This window comes from Bufo gargarizans, chromosome 3 (assembly GCF_014858855.1).
Source record: "Bufo gargarizans isolate SCDJY-AF-19 chromosome 3, ASM1485885v1, whole genome shotgun sequence".
Lineage (NCBI taxonomy): Eukaryota > Metazoa > Chordata > Amphibia > Anura > Bufonidae > Bufo > Bufo gargarizans.
The window spans coordinates 20,838,027-20,858,535 of NC_058082.1; the positions used below are offsets into that span (position 1 = coordinate 20,838,027).

Consider the following 20,509-nt stretch of genomic DNA (forward strand, 5'->3'; position numbering starts at 1 on the left):
AAATGCCCCATATATAGTGCCCCAGTAGATGCCCTCAGTGTCCCCCATAATTTGAAAGTATAAAATACCCCTTCTTAGTGCTTCCATAGATGACCCCATAGTACTCCTCTCCCACCTTCCCCATAGTACCCACCATCATGTGTCCCAGTAGAAAATGCCCCTTTGCAGAGACCCCCATATAAAATAACCCTTCCTTGTGGCCTCCGTAGATGCCCCCAATAATGTGCCAGTAAGAAGTTCCCCATAAATGCCCCCATAATGTGCCAGTAAAAAGTGCCCCCAATAATGTGTCAGTAAGAAGTGCCCCCATAGATGCCCCCACAGTGCCCCCAATAATGTGCCAGTAAGATGTGCCCCCATAAATGGCCCCCAATAATGTGCCAGTAAGAAGTGCCTCCATAGATGCCCCCCCAATCATGTGCCAATAAGAAGTGCCCCCATAGATGCCCCCCAATCATGTGCCAGTAACAAGTATTGTACCATATAAAAAAATAAACACTTATACTTACCTCCATCAGGCTGGCAGCAATGCGATGCAGGCCTTTTCCGGCCTGTGTCCCACGCTGCACGGCTCACACGGCGCAATGACATCATCGCGCCGCCTGCACCGGCCTCTGATAGGTTGAAGGCCTAGTGCCTGCAGCCTATCAGAGGAACGGGGAAGGGAAACGCCTCTCCCCTGCCCCGCAGCATCCATTTGTATCGCTGTCCTGAGGATGGCCATACAGTTGACCAGTGATGGCCAGTTCGCCGTGTGAGCCACCGAACACATGTGGACTGCCATCTTAACTCACAAGTCCGGCAATGCACAGGTAAATCTCCCAGTGACCGCATTTGTTTCAGACCGGCTCACGGCGCAGGCACAGGTAAGGACTTACCTGTGCATCGCCGGACTTGTGATTTAAGATGGCAGCCCGCTTGTGTTCGTGGGCGAACACGGCGAACTGGCCATCACTGCAGATGACTATGGAGATGAGTGATTCCATAATGGAAGCGCTCATCTTCCTGTGCCCTATCCTGAGGATAGGTCATCAATATGTAAAAACCCGGAGAACCTCTTGAAGCTACCCCTAATACTGTGTCTGCTGTGCTCCCCCCATGTCCACAAACGCTATACTATACACCCAGACTGCCCTCATTAGTAATGGTGCCCCCAATAGTGATAATACTCCCCAAGAGTTAGTAGCAATGCCCTCCATATTGCGTCAAATAATAATAACACTCCTACAGTACTCTAGTAGTAATAATATAACCATGCTCCCAGTGGCTCTTATGTCATGTAGTGGCCCCTACTAGTTCCAATATATAATGCTTCCCCCCCATAGTGACAGTATATATATACCCCATAGTGCCAGTATATAATGCTCCTCCATTCCTCCTCAGTAGTGCCAAGTATATATACAGTAATGATCTACTTCCCTCCATCCATGGTGCCCCCAGCAGTGTGAACATTTAGTATAAAAAACTAAATAAAACGCCTCCCTCCCGTCCCCCGCCGCTGTCTGCGATGAAGACCACAGTTTTATCTGTGGCTTGTGTTGCTGGGTCCTGATGCATTCGGTCCCAATGACATCACCACTCCTGCTTCGGGTCTCACATGATGACGTCATCATGCGAGACCCAGAGCAGGAGGTTGCAGTGATGTCATTTCAGCTTCTTGCTGTGTTCTAATGCCTCGGTCCTCTCCTCTTATACCTCCTCTTGTAATTTACTCTGATATTACATAACAAGTGGGACATGCTGGGAGTTGTAGTCCTCTCCTCATACCTCATCTTGTAATGTACTCTGATATTACATAACAAGAGGTATAAGAGGAGAGGACTACAACTCCCAGCATTTCCCTGGCACTTACATTGCAATCCATCCTTCTTCACTTCTTCCCATGCATGGCTGGTCTTCTTCTTCAGTACTTTTAATGCACTGCTGAGCTCCTGTTCTGGTCACATGATGGTGAGGTCATCGCAGGTCCTTCATCTCCTCTTCTGAGCTCCGCCTCCTGCAGGCAAAATCATCGCAGGTCCTACAGCTCCAGTAGAAGAGTGCTGCTGGTGTCCAGAGCTGTCAGCACTAGGGTAATGATTTCTCTTACATGTGAGGGAGGGGACCTTACCCTACATTGTAATGTGCAGCTGTTCAGATGTCCCCCTGTTTGCTTCCACAGACATTCAGCTGAACAGCAGCACTGAAGCAGGGGGCCCCTTAGACGATGGGGGCCCTGGGAAATTGCCCAGTTTCCCCCCCCCCCCCCCCAATGCCAGCCCTGTGACACCAAGCACTCTCACTGATCAGCAGTTTCCTGCAGCTCCAAATATACCATTGAGAATGTAGCTGGAAGCTTTGTCCTCAGTGAAGTGGCTGTGCCAGGTCACTGCAGTTCCTAATCAACTGAGGAACTGAGCTGCAGTAACCCAGCATGGCCATTACCCTGTGAACAAACCTGTGCTTTCAGTGGCAGTTCTGCATTGAGCTTCTGAGGAACAAGTGGAGAAGATGGGAGTGGTAGTGGCCCTGATAAGATGTTGTGTCACAGTGTACTCCCTCAGGCCATTGTTTCCTGGGGATCAGTGCAGTGAAAAGAAGGTATAAGTAACGAGAAAGTCTATAGAAATTATAGTACATCTCTCCTGAATTCCTGGCTAACAACTGTAAGCTGGCAATTGTGGCTATGGGTGTCCACTGTGTTATGCAGGTTTTGAGTTTGTCTGGCCTGGATGTAATCTAGGTGATGGGTGTCTGAGCCGTAGTCCCTCACCTGAAGCTATGGTTTGCTGGTTACTCTGCTGACTGTAAACGCTGTAGCTTTGAAGACATCTGTAGCTCTCTATTCTTGCAATCTCTCTGGTTCTTGCAATCTCTCTGGAGTTGTAGGTCTCAAAGATAAGCTGCATCTAATGCTAGTCACTGAGACCCTTGGAGCAGGAGCAATTGAACATGCTTCCTCACTCCTCACTGTCTTAGCCAGAACTCCCCCTCCTGGCAGGAAGCAGGACCATCCCACTTCTACCAAGAGGGTTAGTCCCATTCCTTATGCCAACCACTGCTAGCCATACCCTATCTGCTGATGTTCAGTGTAAACAGGAGCATGGTAAAACATAACATACTAAACAATTTACATTTACCCCAAGGTCAAGGGTACTGCAGTTCCAGTGACTGCAGAGAAAAGCTAATCAATGAAGGTGCTGGGTGTCAGACTCTAACTGGACTGATATTGATGACTTTCCTGAGGAGAGGTCATCAGCATTGTTAACCTTGACTAACCCTTTAAAGGGGTGTTCTACCAAATATAAGAAAAATCTTGTGTCTGCATCATATACCGTAGAGACATAACATTTGTTGTATAAAATGATAGATGATAGCCCCCCCCCCCCCCCCTTACTACCATTTGCCTTCTTTCCATTTCTTTACATCCAGTGCTGAATTAGTAGGGAGTAGAGATGAGCGTATTTCTCAAAAATTCGATTTGGTCGATTCGCCAAATTTTCAGAAAAGATTTGATTCGATCCAAATTTCGCTCCTATTACCCAGGATGTACACTCCCCTATTGGACCCTGTTCTCCTTTTATAGTGTAGATGATGCCTCCCTATGCTTTCCCTACACCTTTGACTAATATTTCCCTGAACTTGTGAATCATTTTTCAGCACAATGAACTCTTTCTTAGCACTGTCCCTAGCGCCTCTCTCCCTGCACTAAGTACACTGGAAAATGGCAGAATCTAAAATGGCTGAGGCTATTTATAGGGCTGTGACATTACAAGGTCTGGCTGGTTGCTGAATGGCTGCATGCATGGTGTTGTGGGTGATCCCTCGGTCCCAGAGTTCTTTGCTCCATGTCCTAACATGTGCAGCAGCCATTTTAGAAAAAGCATGAGCAAATTTGGATTTGGTGCGAATTGTTTACGCTTATAAAAAAAGGCACAACACATTTTTCCTGACATTTGGATCGAATTTCACTTTGTCAACTTCGATTTGCTCATCTCTAGTGGGGAGTGTCTATGGTTTCCGTTTGATACTGAAACAACATATCCGAGTAGTCACTTCCTGTTCTAAACCTATTCTAGAACAGGGTAACCACTGATCTTTCATGCGCACATGTATGGTTACTGCTCCTGTCTACTGGATCTGTGCATGCACACAACAATAAAAGCCCCGCTATGGTGCGTTGTTTCTTACTTTCCATCAACAGGACATGTGGAAGGAGCCAGAAGCCTCATGAGCTGTAGATGAGATGTCAGGTGATCTGAAGGATCACAATAGCCCTGGTGGGGATCTCACAATCAACTGGCAGAACTCTGAATTGGGCTCAAACTGCTACTTGTGGGGATATGATTTGGTTTCTGTAAAAAAAAAAAAAGTACGGTATGATCCAAGATTACCTCTTTAAAGGGTATGGTCAAGAGTATAAAAACATGGATGATTGCTTCCCTAAACAGCTCCACACCTGACCATAGGCTGTATTATAGCACCCAATATCTGTATTCCGCCGCCAATGTACGTGAGAGATGTCTCGGATTAGTGTAAGTGGCAATCTCTTGTACAAGCAATGTAAGATAGCGAACTCGCTATAATAATTCCCCTAGTGACACCAGTTACATGTTGAATTCCAGTGGGGGAAATACAATGTATATGTCTTTAGGTATTCTAGTGAATGCACCTTGAGAAATGATGATAGAGGTCAAAGGAAAATCCCTTTCTCCAGCTTTGTGAAGCATGTCTGACAAACAATAAAAGACTGAAGGACACAGGGTGTGAGTTTACAGAAGAGGAGGAGTTACAGGATTTATAAAGTAATGAATTACAACTATAGATAACTTCATAAGACCAAATATAACAATGGGCACTAGATGGTAGCAAAGTACACTAAGTATAGTGTTTAACACATATAACACAGAATACAATTAATTGAATTCTACTTTATAAGCCATTAGCTGGGACAGCACAATCTGCTATTCTCATCCCCATTTATTATCAGTGAAGATCCAAACTTTGGGATCCCCATAAACATGAAGAACTAAGGGGTCGCAGAGATTTATGTTTTTTTCCTGCACCTGTATGCAGTTCTCTCACTACGTAAATCTAAAAGGATGGCACACTAGTGGTTGGGGAGACACACAGATTATCTGTGGCATAAAATGTTTGCCTCTACATAATTCCATTAGCTGAGCACTGGATAAAAAAAAGATATAAAGATTTCCCATACAAAATGATAGCATCCCAGCTCCAATCTGCTTCACAAGAAACCTGTCAGCAACATACTAAAAGAGGAGCCTACGGTATATTGCTTCTACTGAAATGAAGGCTGACCTAAGATGATAGATTGGATAGTCAGTGACTGCGGTCTGTCAGGGGCAGGGGAATTTGTATTGCAAATAATGGAGAAATAAAGCTCCTGATGCAACCAGACAGATGTATATCTGCGAGCAGCCATCCTTCATGTATTCATCTAATGGGGCAGTCTGCTGGACGGTGAAAATAAGATACTGAGTGGAATTCCCAGTGGATGTGAATATCGTCATTTGGTTTGCAAATTTAATAAAACATTCACCATCACCAGCTGAAAAAATATCACAGCAAAAATGTAATAAACATAATAAACCTGCCATAACACTGGGAACAAAATATTGAATATATTATAGTTTAACCTTTTCTTGAAATCGTATTCAGCATCTCTGCTGGCAGCCCCCCAACAGGATGAGTTGTCCACATATGTATTTATACAGATCCCAGTGATTTCAGCTGGATCGTTAGAAATCCAAATGAACAGGAGGTCCCCCTAGTGGTGGCTGTAAGGGGCTAGAATTTTATCATTTACAGAGGTTAGAAACATTTTATGCTGTTGCTGCCACTTAGTTCTTGCCATAGTCAGGGTGTCACGGACGTTCCCGCGACAGGTGTTGTGTTTCTCTCCCACACCGAAGCGTGACACAGGGTTCACCGCGATCAGATCACTGACGATAGAATATCTTAGTAATGTTCCTCCAGTGTCTATCCTGAGACATCTTTAAACAGTAGTCTGTCATCCGTTTCTATGATGCCCAAACCACGACAGGCTCCCTCATTATATAGACTTTAGAGCTATGTTCCCTTCTTAGGGAAAGACCTACCATATGAAGCCGAGCAGGGTTGAGAGAAGTCACACAGTGGACTCTTTTCCCCATACCCGGACCCTTCTTCTTGTGTCTTGCACAATTTTAAAGGGAATCTGCCACCAGCAAACTGTTGGTATAGACATATACTGATTAAAACGCTGTTTTTCTTTTATTGATCCTAGACTCCGTTCCTGAGTTACGATACGTTTTCTTAATATGCAAATTAGGCCTTTGGTGCAATGAGGAAGTCACTGTTGCTCTTGTCGTAGTCAAGCTCTGCTCCTCTCTGTCTAGCTCCTCCCTCGCTGCTTTGCCACAGCCTCCCCCTGTCAATCAAAGCAGTGAGGGAGGAACTGGCCACACAAATGAGCAGAACTTGGGTGCAAAAAGAGCAATGGTGACGCCCTCATTGCACCAAGGGGACTCATTTGCATATAAAAAAGAAAATCATAACTCAGAAAGGGCGTCTCAGATCAACAAAAGAAAAACTGTGTTTTAATCAGGTGAACCCACAGCTCTGTGTCTATGCAAACAGTTTGATAGGTAGGTCGTTGTATGTTTTCCGCTACACCGCAGCATATACTGAGGAAACCTGGTTGGATTTCATGCCACACCTTTTCTGGGCAGCATGTAATAGATGACAAGTTCCCTTTAACCATACTTGCTAAATCTCCCGGTTCGTTTGGAAGGATCCTAGAAGAATGTGAGACCTCTTGGACTCTTAGAAGAGATGGCATATCTCCCAAGCAGCGCATGGAGAGCTGTCCTGAAAAGCAGCCCTCTATGAGCTGTAAGTGTATGTTGCGCCAGAATGCTGTCATCAAACTCTGAGGGGGTGTAGCTTGTCATGGAAAGGGGGCGTGCACTTTGAAAATAGACATGTCCACACCCGAACATATTTTGATTTGCCTGCCTCACTCTAAAGTCTTCCATGTGCCAATTTTACATGTTGGCATGTATGCCTTTAACCCTACAGCTGTATGAAGGCTAAAGGGGATTTGGGAGAAGATAAATTACTCATTGCTGATGAAGACCACCGCAGACTATACACGCTATGATACATGGACGGTCCTCAACTGGTACTATAGGTAGAGAGCCCTCGACTGTTATTTTTGAGGAGTACTCTGCTGGCGTTAATGGCATTATTATGATGAAGCTATCATTGGTGGTACTCTGGCTATTGTTATATTGGCATATAATCTGTTTACTGTGTAGCGGCGTTATTTATTTGTACAGTATGGCAGTGTTATTTATGTGTACAGTGTGGCAGCAGTACCTTGTACACTAACTGGGGGGAAGTTGTCAAGATTGGCTTTTCATACACGAAGCCTCTGGAGTGAGATGGTAAATATTCCGGACTGTGGAACTGTCACGGTCCCTCAGGTGACTTATGTCAGGAGATCAAGAAGACTGGCTGAGCGTGGAGGAATCTAACAGCCTCCTTGATTTCTCTTGATTCAGTGTTGATAGGGTTAATGACCACTTCCCTTGTCTCAGCTGTTGCTCAGTGGTCATCACTTCTACCCTTTATAGTCTGACCCAAGCCTTCTGACTATGCGGTAGATTGTTTCATTTGGTTTTGGAAAGAGCTGGAGTGTGGTTCTCCCTGAGTTCCTACTCATCCTTCTACAACAGCAGCTAAGTGTCTCGCTTGTTTGTATTTTGTCTTTTCCCCTTGGTTGTGGTTACTAGGCCTCACGGAGACGCTTGTTCCTTTATCTTTGAAGGAACGGGTTGTCTCAGCCCTGCCAATATCTTTAGGGCTCCTCAGGGTCTCCAGGGCTTCCAGGTTCCTGTGTATGGGCATTTCTACCTTCAAGGGGTGCCCATACGGTTAGGAGTCAGAGCCAGGAGTAGGGTTCTTTAGGTGGTGACCCTTTCTCTTCCCTAGCATTGAGGCCTAGTGGCTTTTTTCTTCCCCCCTGGTTGTCGTTGTGGTTTTTACTCCTTTACCTCATTCGTAACAGGAAGACTATGCTCCATAGTCTTAATAAGTCCCCCCTATGGTGCTTGCACAACAAATTATGACTTTTTGATGCAACTTTTCTGGCACACGGGTGATAATAACCATACCTATGGAGCCTCGCTTCTTAAAATATTACATCACAACAACTGTTAATCATGTTTTCATGTATTCATGTTATTATATTTCTTAAAAATGTATACATTCTTGCAATTTTTACACTGGCCACTAGGTCTGAAAATGAAATGAAAAGTAACACCTCTGTATCGATAACACAGGATCCACCATTCACAATAGGTGATATCACTCCCTCCTGACCTCTGCACAGGTCACAGAGCATGCCTAGAACATTTTCCCATAGAAGCCAATGGGGTCCACTCCTGTCCATTGTGTCTATGGCCCATGTAGCGGCTCTCAAAAGAACACCAAGTCTTAACATATTTTAGGCCTTGTGGCCAGTGTGAAAATTGCAAAATGATATACATTTTTATTTTAAATATAGATCCTGGTATGAAAAAAACACCAACAATTCTATAAAAAAAATGTTTAACCTAAAAATGTGATTTAGACAGTAGGTAATGTTCTGAGGACACATTCCCTTTAACAAATAATAATGCACTCAAATGGCCATATGTTCCACCGTAAATGGAATCTTCTAACCATAGCGTCTCAGTTCTTCAAACTTGTCTCATGATTACATAATGAAAATATAGTTAAAAACGTAGAAGGTCATGTTCAACTAACCAGGAGAAGACATATTGCTCCAATAAAAAGGCTAAAATGTCCCATAAATCTGAATGAAGAAGAATGAATGTGCGATCGTAGATTCACCGCTGTGAAACACTTTTGCTCCCGCATAGTTCATGTCGTCATTCAAATTTAATGGCGTTTTTGGCACTTTCTTTCGAGGCTCTGTGCCCATATTTTTTAGCCTGAAACATAATGTACCGAATACCATGCCTAACGCGGTTTGTAATTCTATGGACACATCTGTTCTATACAAATTTCCAATAAAATGTTTAATAGTCTGTGTAATAACCTAATGATTTGACAGAATAAAAAAAATATATATACTGAATATGCAAATTAGCTCTATTTCCAAAAAGAAAAGAAAGCTGAACATCTGATGCTACCAAGGTAGCCATCCTATAACTTAGAGATGCCCAACCTGCGGCCCTCCAGCTGTTGCAAAACTACAACGCCCAGCATGCCTGGACAGCCTACATCTATCAGGACATAGTTTTGCAACAGCTGGAGGGCCGCAGATTGAGCATCCCTGCTATAAGTCATCATCTGACCTTTGAAACAGTACTTGAGACATAATTTAGGATTAGAGCTAAGCCAGTACCTCATCTGAAGCTGGTTTATGCAGATTTGCAAATTTGGATTTTGAGGCATTCCTTGTTGGATCTGGTGATCAGCCATAATTACTACTGCAGGGGAAGTGTAGAGTTATCTGACCGTTCATTTTAAAGGGGTATTCCATTGTCCATGCCCGGATGAGATTGGAATACCCGTCTTATGTGGCGACCAGACGTGGCTGAAGTTACAGAAATAGTGTAGTAAAGCCCGCTCGACTCTTTCAATGGGCCTGCCCACCTATGGCCGCCACATAAGGTGGGTCTTCCAATATCCCTTTAATGCTTTGATGTGCTGAGTGTGCCAGAGTGGCAGGCAGTCTTAGAAAGCAGGAGTCTCAAGTGAGGTAACCCTCCCCATGATGTCCACGTCTAAATAAGGCAAGTGGACAGGAGTTGTCATCCACTGTAATGTCATTAATCTAAACAAGGGACTGTACTAGTTAGATACAGGCAGGTGTGCACCACCAATGAGGCCAAGTGAGGCAATCACCTCAGGCAGCACCAGGTGAGGACAAAAGAGGGCAGCGGATGGGCAATGAGCGCTTTCATTGTGGCAAAGGGGTTAGGTTAAGAAATTGGCATGGGGGGGGGGGGGTTCGAGGCAGCGTTTCAGTTTTCACCTCAGGCAGCAGAAAGGATAGGTGCACCCCTGGATACGTGGGCTGACCAGGATTGCAAAAACATGGATGCTTCCTTCTAAAAAGGTAAATTGCAGCTCAATTCTACTCACTTCAATGAAATTAAGTTGCAGTACCATGTACACCCTATGGACAGGTGTGGCGCTGTTTTTGGAAGAAAACAGCCATGTTTTTCTATTCCTGATCAATCCTTTTAATGTGAAGGACCTGTAGAGGAGAGTCCCTTGGGTGCTGTACAAATTCTATGTTCTAGTGTTTACTTAGATGCGTAGTCTCAGGGTAAGGGCTGTAAATCTCACTTAATTAGAATTGACCAAGACCTTTGTGAATCTCCTCCTGTCAATAATTGAGCGAGGGCTCTGGTCCTGTTAGCAGAAGGTATTTTCATTGATATTACGATGATGACTGTCAAGGGACAGTGAATGTTGGAAAGCATCTGCAGGCTTCCATTACATAATTCAGATAGGACAGTCAGTCATCCGCGCTCCAGTCAATCACACCTCTTAAGGACTTGTTAAAATCACATGAGAGAGAAACTTGACAGGAGTGTTTGTATGTATTCTATAATTGCCTTATGTGCTGTCTGCCATCTTATGTGGACAGGTAGAAGATACCACAATACAGGAGTGTTGCCGTTAATAAATCATATGAATGAACCGACCAAGGATCACATGTTAAAGTCCCCTACTGGGGCAAAAAATAATAATAATAATAATAATAATGATGATAATCATGAAATTAAAAACAAAATAAAAAAAGTTAATTTTTTTTTAAATTACAGACTGCTCATCAATATCTATCGTATATTGTTGGAAGTAATAAATAATAAATAAATAAAAAAACCTGCACATAATTGGTATTGCCGTGGCTGTAATGACCCCAACTATAAAATTGTCAGTATATTTATACTGCATGGAGAACTTGTCAGGATTGCTGGGGTATTTTTGGCCATCGTGCCTCCACAAAAAAAAAAACAACAAACAAAAAAATCCCACAGAGATGGTAATATATATATATATATATATATATATATATATATCCATGGAAAGGGTCAGGCAGCACTCCCTCAAGTGCAGATGTAGCTGTGTGGGTGCCCGCGGTGGTCCCTCGATATGGGACAAATTCAGTAGAGAAAGAAAGTCTGCAGCACTCCTTCAAGTAAAAAAAGTGTAATTTATTCACACGTCAGACAACGTTTCGGTCCTCTCTCAGGACCTTTTTCAAGTCAAGTCACTTGAAGGAGTGCTGCGGACTTTCTTTCTCTATATATATATATATATATATATATATATATATACCCTTTATATGTAAATATTTGTGGTAGAACATTTTTTAAGTTATTTATTTTTTTATTTCTAATTTTCCATGTCACTATATTTTAAAAATACAAAAATTCACACTGGCCACTAAGCCTAATAATAGGTGCCAATTGGTATGTATAGATCACTTTTCAGCAGTTATCCCATTATCATCACAGGCAGGATTATCACCTAGATAAGTCATTACATATATACAGTGGATATAAAAAGTCTACACACCCCTGTTAAAATGTCAGGTTTCTGTGATGTAAAAAAATTTGACAAAGATAAATCATTTCAGAACTTTTTCCACCTTTAATGTGACCTATAAACTGTATCACTCCATTGAAAAACAAACTGAAATCTTTTAGGTGGAGGGAAGAAAACAAAATTAAAACTAAAATAATGTGGTTGCATAAGTGTGCACACCCTCTTATAACTGGGGATGTAGCTGTGTTCAGAATTAAGCAATCACATTCAAAATCCTGTTAAATAGGAGTCCGCATACACCTGCCATCATTTAAAGTGCCTCTGATTAACCCCAAATAAAGTTCAGCTGCTCTAGTTGGTCTTTCCTGAAATTTTCTTAGTCGCATCCCACAGCAAAAGCCATGGTCCACAGAGAGCTTCCAAAGCATCAGAGGGATCTCATTGTTAAAAGGTATCAGTCAGGAGAAGGGGACAAAAGAATTTCCAAGGCATTAGATATACCATGGAACACAGTGAAGACAGTCATCATCAAGTGGAGAAAATATGGCACAACAGTGACATTACCAAGAACTGGACGTCCCTCCAAAATTGATGAAAATACGAGAAGAAAACAGGTCTGGGAGGCTACCAAGAGGCCTCCAGCAACATTAAAGGAGCTGCAGGAATATCTGGCAAGTACCGGCTGTGTGGTACATGTGACAACAATCTCCCGTATTCTTCATATGTCTGGGCTATGGGGTAGAGTGGCAAGACGAAAGCCTTTTCTTACGAAGAAAAACATCCAAGCCAGGCTACATTTTGCAAAAACACATCTGAAGTCTCCCAAAAGCATGTGGGAAAAGGTGTTATGGTCTGATGAAACCAAGGTTGAGAACTTTTTGGCCATAATTCCAAAAGATATGTTTGGCGCAAAAACAACACTGCACATCACCAAAAGAACACCATACCCACAGTGAAGCATGGTGGTGGCAGCATCATGCCAAGGGGCTGTTTTTCTTCAGCTGGAACTGGGGCCTTAGTTAAGCTAGAGGGAATTATGAACAGCTCCAAATACCAGTCAATATTGGCACAAAACCTTCAGGCTTCTGCTAGAAAGCTGAACATGAAGAGGAACTTCATCTTTCAGCATGACAACGACCCAAAGCATACATCCAAATCAACCAAGGAATGGCTTCACCAGAAGAAGATTAACGTTTTGGAATGGCCCAGCCAGAGCCCAGACCTGAATCCGATTGAAAATCTGTGGGGTGATCTGAAGAGGGCTGTGCACAGGAGATGCCCTCGCAATCTGACAGATTTGGAGTGTTTTTGCAAAGAAGAGTGGGCAAATCTTGCCAAGTCAAAATGTGCCATGCTGATGGACTCATACCCAAAAAGACTGAGTGCTGTAATAAAATCAAAAGGTGCATCAACAAAGTATTAGTTTAAGGGTGTGCACACTTATGCAACCATATTATTTTATTTTTATATTTTTTCTTCCCTCTACCTAAAAGATTTAAAGGGAACCTGTCACCTGGAAAAGACAATTTACACTAATCACAGTACCTTAAAGTATCTCTCATAGTGTGCCCAAAGATGTATTAACGTCTTCTTTCTGCGTTGTGCTGCACGACGCATGCGCGAGAAGAGCGCGGTCACGGCTACAGGGAAAAATGTCCATCAATATGCGGAGGAGCGGCATAGGGGCGGGCTTATCCGACGGTTGATTCAAGGAGGCCGCTGCCCCCGTGACTTCAGCACGACTTCAAAAAGGTACCAAACACAGTTTATAAGTCGATTTTATGAGACAGCACAACGCAGAAAGAAGACGTTAATACATCTTTGGGCACACTATGAGAGATACTTTAAGGTACTGTGATTAGTGTAAATTGTCTTTTCCAGGTGACAGGTTCCCTTTAAGTTTGTTTTTCAATTGAGTTGTACAATTTATAGGTCACATTAAAGGTGGAAAAAGTTCTGAAATGATTTATCTTTGTCTCATTTTTTTTTACATCACAGAAACCTGACATTTTAACAGGGGTGTGTAGACTTTTTATATCCACTGTAGTCCTTTAGTGAGAATAGGAGCACCCCACTATATATAGAGCCCTGTATTGACGTGTGGAACACATATTACATTACAGACCTCTAGTGATACATAGCACCCTATATGCAAACATGTTAACCAATAGGAGGAGTGTTGTTACACAGGCAAAGGTTGAGGCTGGTATATAGACTGTGCCCGTTCTTATTACATATAACTGACGTCATGTCTGTACTATTGAGGAGCGGTGCTAGTGATGTCACATCGTGGTACTGGTTCTTCAGTGGCATAGACCCAGAATTAAGTCTGCAGCTATCGATTATTTCAGTAATCAAGTATTCTACCGATTAATCCAACGATTAATCGAGTACTCTAATAAGAAAAAAATAATGAAAACTCATCAGCCCCCCATGCCATCGATCTCTCCCTCATGCCATCAGTTTCCTCCTAGTGCCAGCAGCTAACCCCAGTGCCATGAACTCCCCCATGCCATCAGCTCCACCCCAGTGCCACCAGCTCCCCACAATGCCATCAGTTCCCCCTCCAATGCCACCAGCTCCCCCCGGTATCACCAGTTCCCCCCCCCCAGAGCCATCAGCTCCCCACCCTAGTGTCATCAGCTCCCCCCAGTTTCATCAGTTCCCCCTCCAATGCCACCAGCTCCTCCCCCAATGCCACCAGCTCCCCCCGGTACCACCAACTCCCCCATGCCATCAGTTTCTCCCCACCATGCCATAAGTGCCCCCTCCAATGCCACCAGCTCCCCTTCCAATGCCACCAGCTCCTACCCCAAGTGTCACCAGCTCCCCCATGCCATCAGTTGCTCCCCACCATGCCATAAGTGCCCCCTCCAATGCCACCAGCTCCCCTTCCAATGCCACCAGCTCCTACCCCAAGTGTCACCAGCTCCCCCCATGCCATCAGTTGCTCCCCTCAAGTGCCATCAGCTCTCCCCCGGTGCGATGATCTCTCCCCAAGTGCAACCAGCTGCCCCCACTTTCATGAACTCCCCTATGCCATAAGTTCCCCCACTCCCCCTCCTAGACATCAGTGCCCAGCCACAGCGCCAGTAAGCTAAAATACTTATCTTTCCGGTAGGGTCGCTGCTGACTCTCCAGAGATCCTCCATCCTCTTCTTCACGTGCTGCACTGGGACCTGACGTCACACAGCGTCAGGTCATAGTGCGTGCTTGTAGAATCACTGCCCAATCCACCACAACCCATGGACAGTAGTGGAACTGTTTTTGGAAAAAGGCACCATGTTTTTTTTAATCCTAGACAAACCACGCTTCTGTCCTAAATTCTGTGCTAATTCATTCCATAATATAAAGCTCTGTTCTTACTTATGACTCTGATAAGTGATATAATTCTGGATGCAATCAGCCACCACTAGGGGGAGCTTACTGCTCCTCCTTCCACAGGCTTTCAAGTAGTCAAGTGCCTTGTTTCTATGTAGCTTACTCCACTAGTTGATTATTATTTTTTTTTACATGGTTGATAGTTTTTGTTTTTGTCATTACAGGCGGGCCACAGATAATACATTATCTCATAGACGGCAAACATTACTGCGAGAAAAGGGGAGAAGACAGGCCAACAGAGGACCAGCTTACATGTTTAGTGACCGCTCCACCAGTCTTACAGCAGAGGAAGAGCGTTTTTTGGATGCGGCAGAATATGGTAACATTCCTGTAGTTAGGAAAATGATGGAAGAGTGTCACACTTTAAATGTCAATTGTGTGGACTACATGGGTCAAAATGCTTTGCAATTAGCCGTTGCCAACGAGCACTTGGAGATTACAGAACTTTTACTTAAGAAGGAGAACTTGGCACGGGTGGGGGATGCCTTGCTTCTAGCCATTAGCAAAGGATACGTGCGGATAGTAGAAGCAATACTGGGACACCCATCATTTGCTGAAGGGAAACGGCTCACCACCAGTCCAAGTCAAGCTGAATTCCAACATGATGACTTCTACGCCTACGACGAAGATGGAACAAGGTTTTCTCAAGACATCACTCCCATCATTTTGGCCGCTCACTGCCAGGAGTACGAGATTGTTCATACACTTCTAAGGAAAGGAGCCAGGATTGAGAGGCCTCATGACTATTTTTGTAAATGCAATGAATGTAGTGAAAAACAGAAACATGACTCTTTTAGCCATTCCAGGTCCAGGATTAACGCATATAAAGGTCTTGCGAGTCCGGCATATTTGTCCTTGTCTAGTGAAGATCCGGTTATGACGGCTTTAGAGCTCAGCAATGAGTTGGCTGTATTAGCAAATATAGAAAAAGAATTCAAGGTGGGTGCAGTGCATGAGTCAAGTGAATTCATAAAAACGTGTATAACCATGGGAATACTAATTGGTTGATGGCGCTAATGTGCCTATAAGATGAGAATGTTAGGATTCAGGAACATTGCTTATAATAGATTGACAAAGGGAGGTATTCAAAAATGGCGTGTACAGAGGAATGGGAACTGAGGAGAAAATTCATTCCAGCCTCCGGATAAAACAATGGAATCCTTTATTAAGAAATAGTCATAAAATCCAGGTATGCCAAACACATGGTGCACAGAAAAAAAACGCACCTCCTGTGACGCGTTTTGGATGTCTATAACACCCTTAGTCGTAGCAAACTATTGAATGGGTCTGTATCAGTGATGCAGAGAGCACACGGCCGGTGCTCGCATATTGCGGACCCGCTGTTTGCGGGCCGCAATACGACCACAGCCGGGCAATGGCCTTGTGCATGAGGCCTAAGACAGATAGTGATACCTCATAAAATACTCATTAATTAACATTCACCATATGTCTACTTTATGTTGGCATCATTTTGGTAATGTAATTTAATTTTTTTAGGATGTTAGAAGGTTTAATATGTTAAGAAGCAATTTTAAAAATTGTTAAGAAAATTTCCAAAATCAATTTTTTTAAGGACCAGTTCAGTTCTGAAGTCATTTTGAGGAGCTCACAATAGAAACCACCCATAAATACCCAATTTTAGAAACTACACCCCTCAAACTATTCAAAACTGGTTTTAGAAATGTTGTTAACCCTTGAAGTATTCCACAGGAATTAAAGCAAAATAGAGGTGAAATTTCAAAATTTCACTTTATTTTGCAGATTTTCCATTTTAATAAAAAATTTCCTGTAACACATCAAGGGTTAACAACAAAACAAACCTCAATATTACCCTGATTCTGCAGCTTACAGAAACACCCCATATGTGGTTATATACCGCTGTATGGGCACATGGCAGGGCTCAGAAGGCAAGGAGCTCCATATGATTTTTGGAGGGCAGATTTTGCTGGAATGGTCTTAGGGCGCTATGTTGCATTTGAAGAGACCCTGAGGTACCCCCACAGTGAAAACACCCAAAAAGTGACTACATTTTGTAAACTACACCACACAAGGAATTTTTAGGGGTGTAGCGAACACTTTGATCCAACAGACGTTTCATAGAATTTATAACCCTTGGCTGTGAAAATGAAAATTTTTATTTTTTTTACAAGAAAATGGTGCTTTAGGCCTAAACTTTATTTTTCACAAAAGATAACAGGAAAATATCCCCCCACAATTTGCTACCCATTTTCTCCTGAATACAGTAACACCCCAATTGTGGTCGTAAACTGTTATTTGGGGATACGCCAGGGCTCAGACGGGAAGGAGCGGCATCTGGATTTTCTAACATGGAATTTTCTGTCATGGTTTTTAAGAGTGATAACTTTTTTTTTTTTTTTGTTGACTGAGCTGCGTGAGGGCTTATTTTTTGTGCAACAAGCTGTAGTTTTTATTGGCACCATTTTGGGATTTCTGGTAGCTTTTTTTATAATTTTTTGGAATTTGAACTGAATAGTTTGGTGTCATTTTTCTATAATTTTTTACACCATTTAATTGATAGGGTAGATCATGTAATATTTTTGTAGATCCGGTCATTATGGATGCAAAGATACCAAATATGTCTTTGTTGTTTTTACGTTTTACACAATAAGAACATTTTTAGAAAAAAAATCATGTTTTTGTGTTGCCATTTTCTTAGAGCCATATTTAAAAAATTATTCTGGCTATGGTCTTGTGTGAGGGTTTGATTTCTGTTGGATGAGGTGACCTTTTTACTGCTGCCATTTTGGGCTACATACAACGTTTTGTTTGATTGATATTATGTTTTTTGTGAGGTGACAAAAAAAAGCATAAGTTTTGGCATAATTTTAGTTTTTTTTACGCCATTCACTTGATGGCATGTGATTTTTTTTGTAGATCCAGTCGTTATGGATGCAAAGATACCAAATATGTCTTTTTTATTTTTATTTTTTATGTTTTACACAATAAGAACATTTTTAGAAAAAAAATCATGTTTTTGTGTTGCCATTTTCTTAGAACCATATTTTTTTATTTTTTCTGGCTATGGTCTTCTGTGAGGGCTTGTTTTCTGTGGGATGAGGTGACGTTTTTACTGCTACCATTTTGGGCTACATACGACGTTTTGTTTGATTGATATTATGTTTTCTGTGAGGAAAGAGGACCAAAAAATATGTTTTGGCATAATTTTAGTTTTTTTTACACCGTTCACTTAATGGGGAAGATCATGTGATATATTTGTAGAGCGAGTTGTTATGGACGCGGCAATGCCAAATATGTGAATTCTTTTGGGCAGTTTACACAATAAAAGCATTTTTAGAAAAAAATCATGTTTTTGTGTTGCAATTTTCTTAGAGCCATATTTTTTAAAATTTTTCTGGCTATGGTCTTGTGTGGGGGCTCATTTTTTGCGGGATGAGGTGATGTTTTTATTGCTACTATTTTTGACTTTTTAATTAACATTATGTAATTTGGAAGGTGAGGTAGCTAAAAAAGTTGTTTTGGCTAATGTTTATTTTTTTAATTTTTTTTTACAGCGTTCACCTGATGGGGTAGATCATGTGATACTTTAGAGCCGGCCGTCACGGACGCGGCAATACCAAATATGTCTATTTTATTTTTTCTATTTTTAACATCTTTTAAATTACTTAATTGGGGAAATTTCATTTTTTTACATCTGAATTTTATTTTTTTATAAAACACTCTACTTTTACACAATAAGAACATTTTTAGAAAAAAAATCATGTTTTTGTGTTGCCATTTTCTTAGAGCCATATTTAAAAAATTATTCTGGCTATGGTCTTGTGTGAGGGTTTGATTTCTGTTGGATGAGGTGACCTTTTTACTGCTGCCATTTTGGGCTACATACAACGTTTTGTTTGATTGATATTATGTTTTTTGTGAGGTGACAAAAAAAAGCATAAGTTTTGGCATAATTTTAGTTTTTTTTACGCCATTCACTTGATGGCATGTGATTTTTTTTGTAGATCCAGTCGTTATGGATGCAAAGATACCAAATATGTCTTTTTTATTTTTATTTTTTATGTTTTACACAATAAGAACATTTTTAGAAAAAAAATCATGTTTTTGTGTTGCCATTTTCTTAGAACCATATTTTTTTATTTTTTCTGGCTATGGTCTTCTGTGAGGGCTTGTTTTCTGTGGGATGAGGTGACGTTTTTACTGCTACCATTTTGGGCTACATACGACGTTTTGTTTGATTGATATTATGTTTTCTGTGAGGAAAGAGGACCAAAAAATATGTTTTGGCATAATTTTAGTTTTTTTTACACCGTTCACTTAATGGGGTAGATCATGTGATATATTTGTAGAGCGAGTTGTTATGGACGCGGCAATGCCAAATATGTGAATTCTTTTGGGCAGTTTACACAATAAAAGCATTTTTAGAAAAAAATCATGTTTTTGTGTTGCAATTTTCTTAGAGCCATATTTTTTAAAATTTTTCTGGCTATGGTCTTGTGTGGGGGCTCATTTTTTGCGGGATGAGGTGATGTTTTTATTGCTACTATTTTTGACTTTTTAATTAACATTATGTAATTTGGAAGGTGAGGTAGCTAAAAAAGTTGTTTTGGCTAATGTTTATTTTTTTAATTTTTTTTTACAGCGTTCACCTGATGGGGTAGATCATGTGATACTTTAGAGCCGGCCGCCACGGACGCGGCAATACCAAATATGTCTATTTTATTTTTTCTATTTTTAACATCTTTTAAATTACTTAATTGGGGAAATTTCATTTTTTTACATCTGAATTTTATTTTTTTTATAAAACACTCTACTTGTTTTTTATTTTTTTTATTTTATTTTACACTTTGCGTCCCCCATAAGGTCATACAAGACCTCTTGGGGACATTTAACTTCACTTATTTTTTTTTCCCACTATTGATTTCTCCTGTAACTGGGGCAGGCAAAGTAGCCCCAGTTACAGTGGAAATACACCCCTCAGAGAGGCCGGTACAGCAGAATACAGCGCTGTACAGCCTCAGTGCAGGGCTGATTGAGGTCTATGGAAGACCCGACAGCTCCTGCACTCCCCCGGCCCCGGCGGTCACATGATCACCGGGCAGGGACAAGAAGCAGCATAGCGCTTCCTTGCAGTATACACAGCGCTCGTTCAGCACTGTGTATAGAGCAATCTAGAAGGCAGGGACACCCAGGAATGGTCCCTGCCTTCTCCCTGGGATGCCCTGCTGTCACTGAAAAAACATTCTAAAACGTCCAATCAGAAATAAACCCGACCGCCTAGGACGTTTAGAGTCAATGGGCAGTCGGGAAGTGGTTAAGTTAATTAAGGTGACTCTGTCAGGTTTGCTCTCTGACGAGAGAAAATAATAGAGGAGAAGACAATGAGCTCGGGAAAAAATAGTTTTCTACGATTTGATTCAGTATTTTCATATGAAAACCTATGAGTAGCCTGTGAGTCCCCTTTACCCCACCCACATATAGAGAATGCCTGTGAGTCCTGCTACCCGTCCACTTATAGAGAAAGCCCATTAGTCCTACTTTCTCAACCCACTTCACAGCCTGTGAGTCTCGGCTTTACCCCCACACAGAAAAT

The 20,509-nt window shown here is 42.0% G+C and overlaps 1 protein-coding gene across 1 annotated transcript in view; it reads left to right on the top strand.

The window, feature by feature from the left end:
* The window catches only part of TRPC6 (transient receptor potential cation channel subfamily C member 6), a 229,383-nt gene that overhangs the window by 110,873 nt on the left and 98,001 nt on the right, over positions 1-20,509 (top strand). The window contains exon 2 of the mRNA XM_044286027.1: positions 15,102-15,876. Coding sequence (XP_044141962.1) covers positions 15,102-15,876 — 775 coding nt within the window. The remainder of the gene's footprint in view (positions 1-15,101; positions 15,877-20,509) is intronic.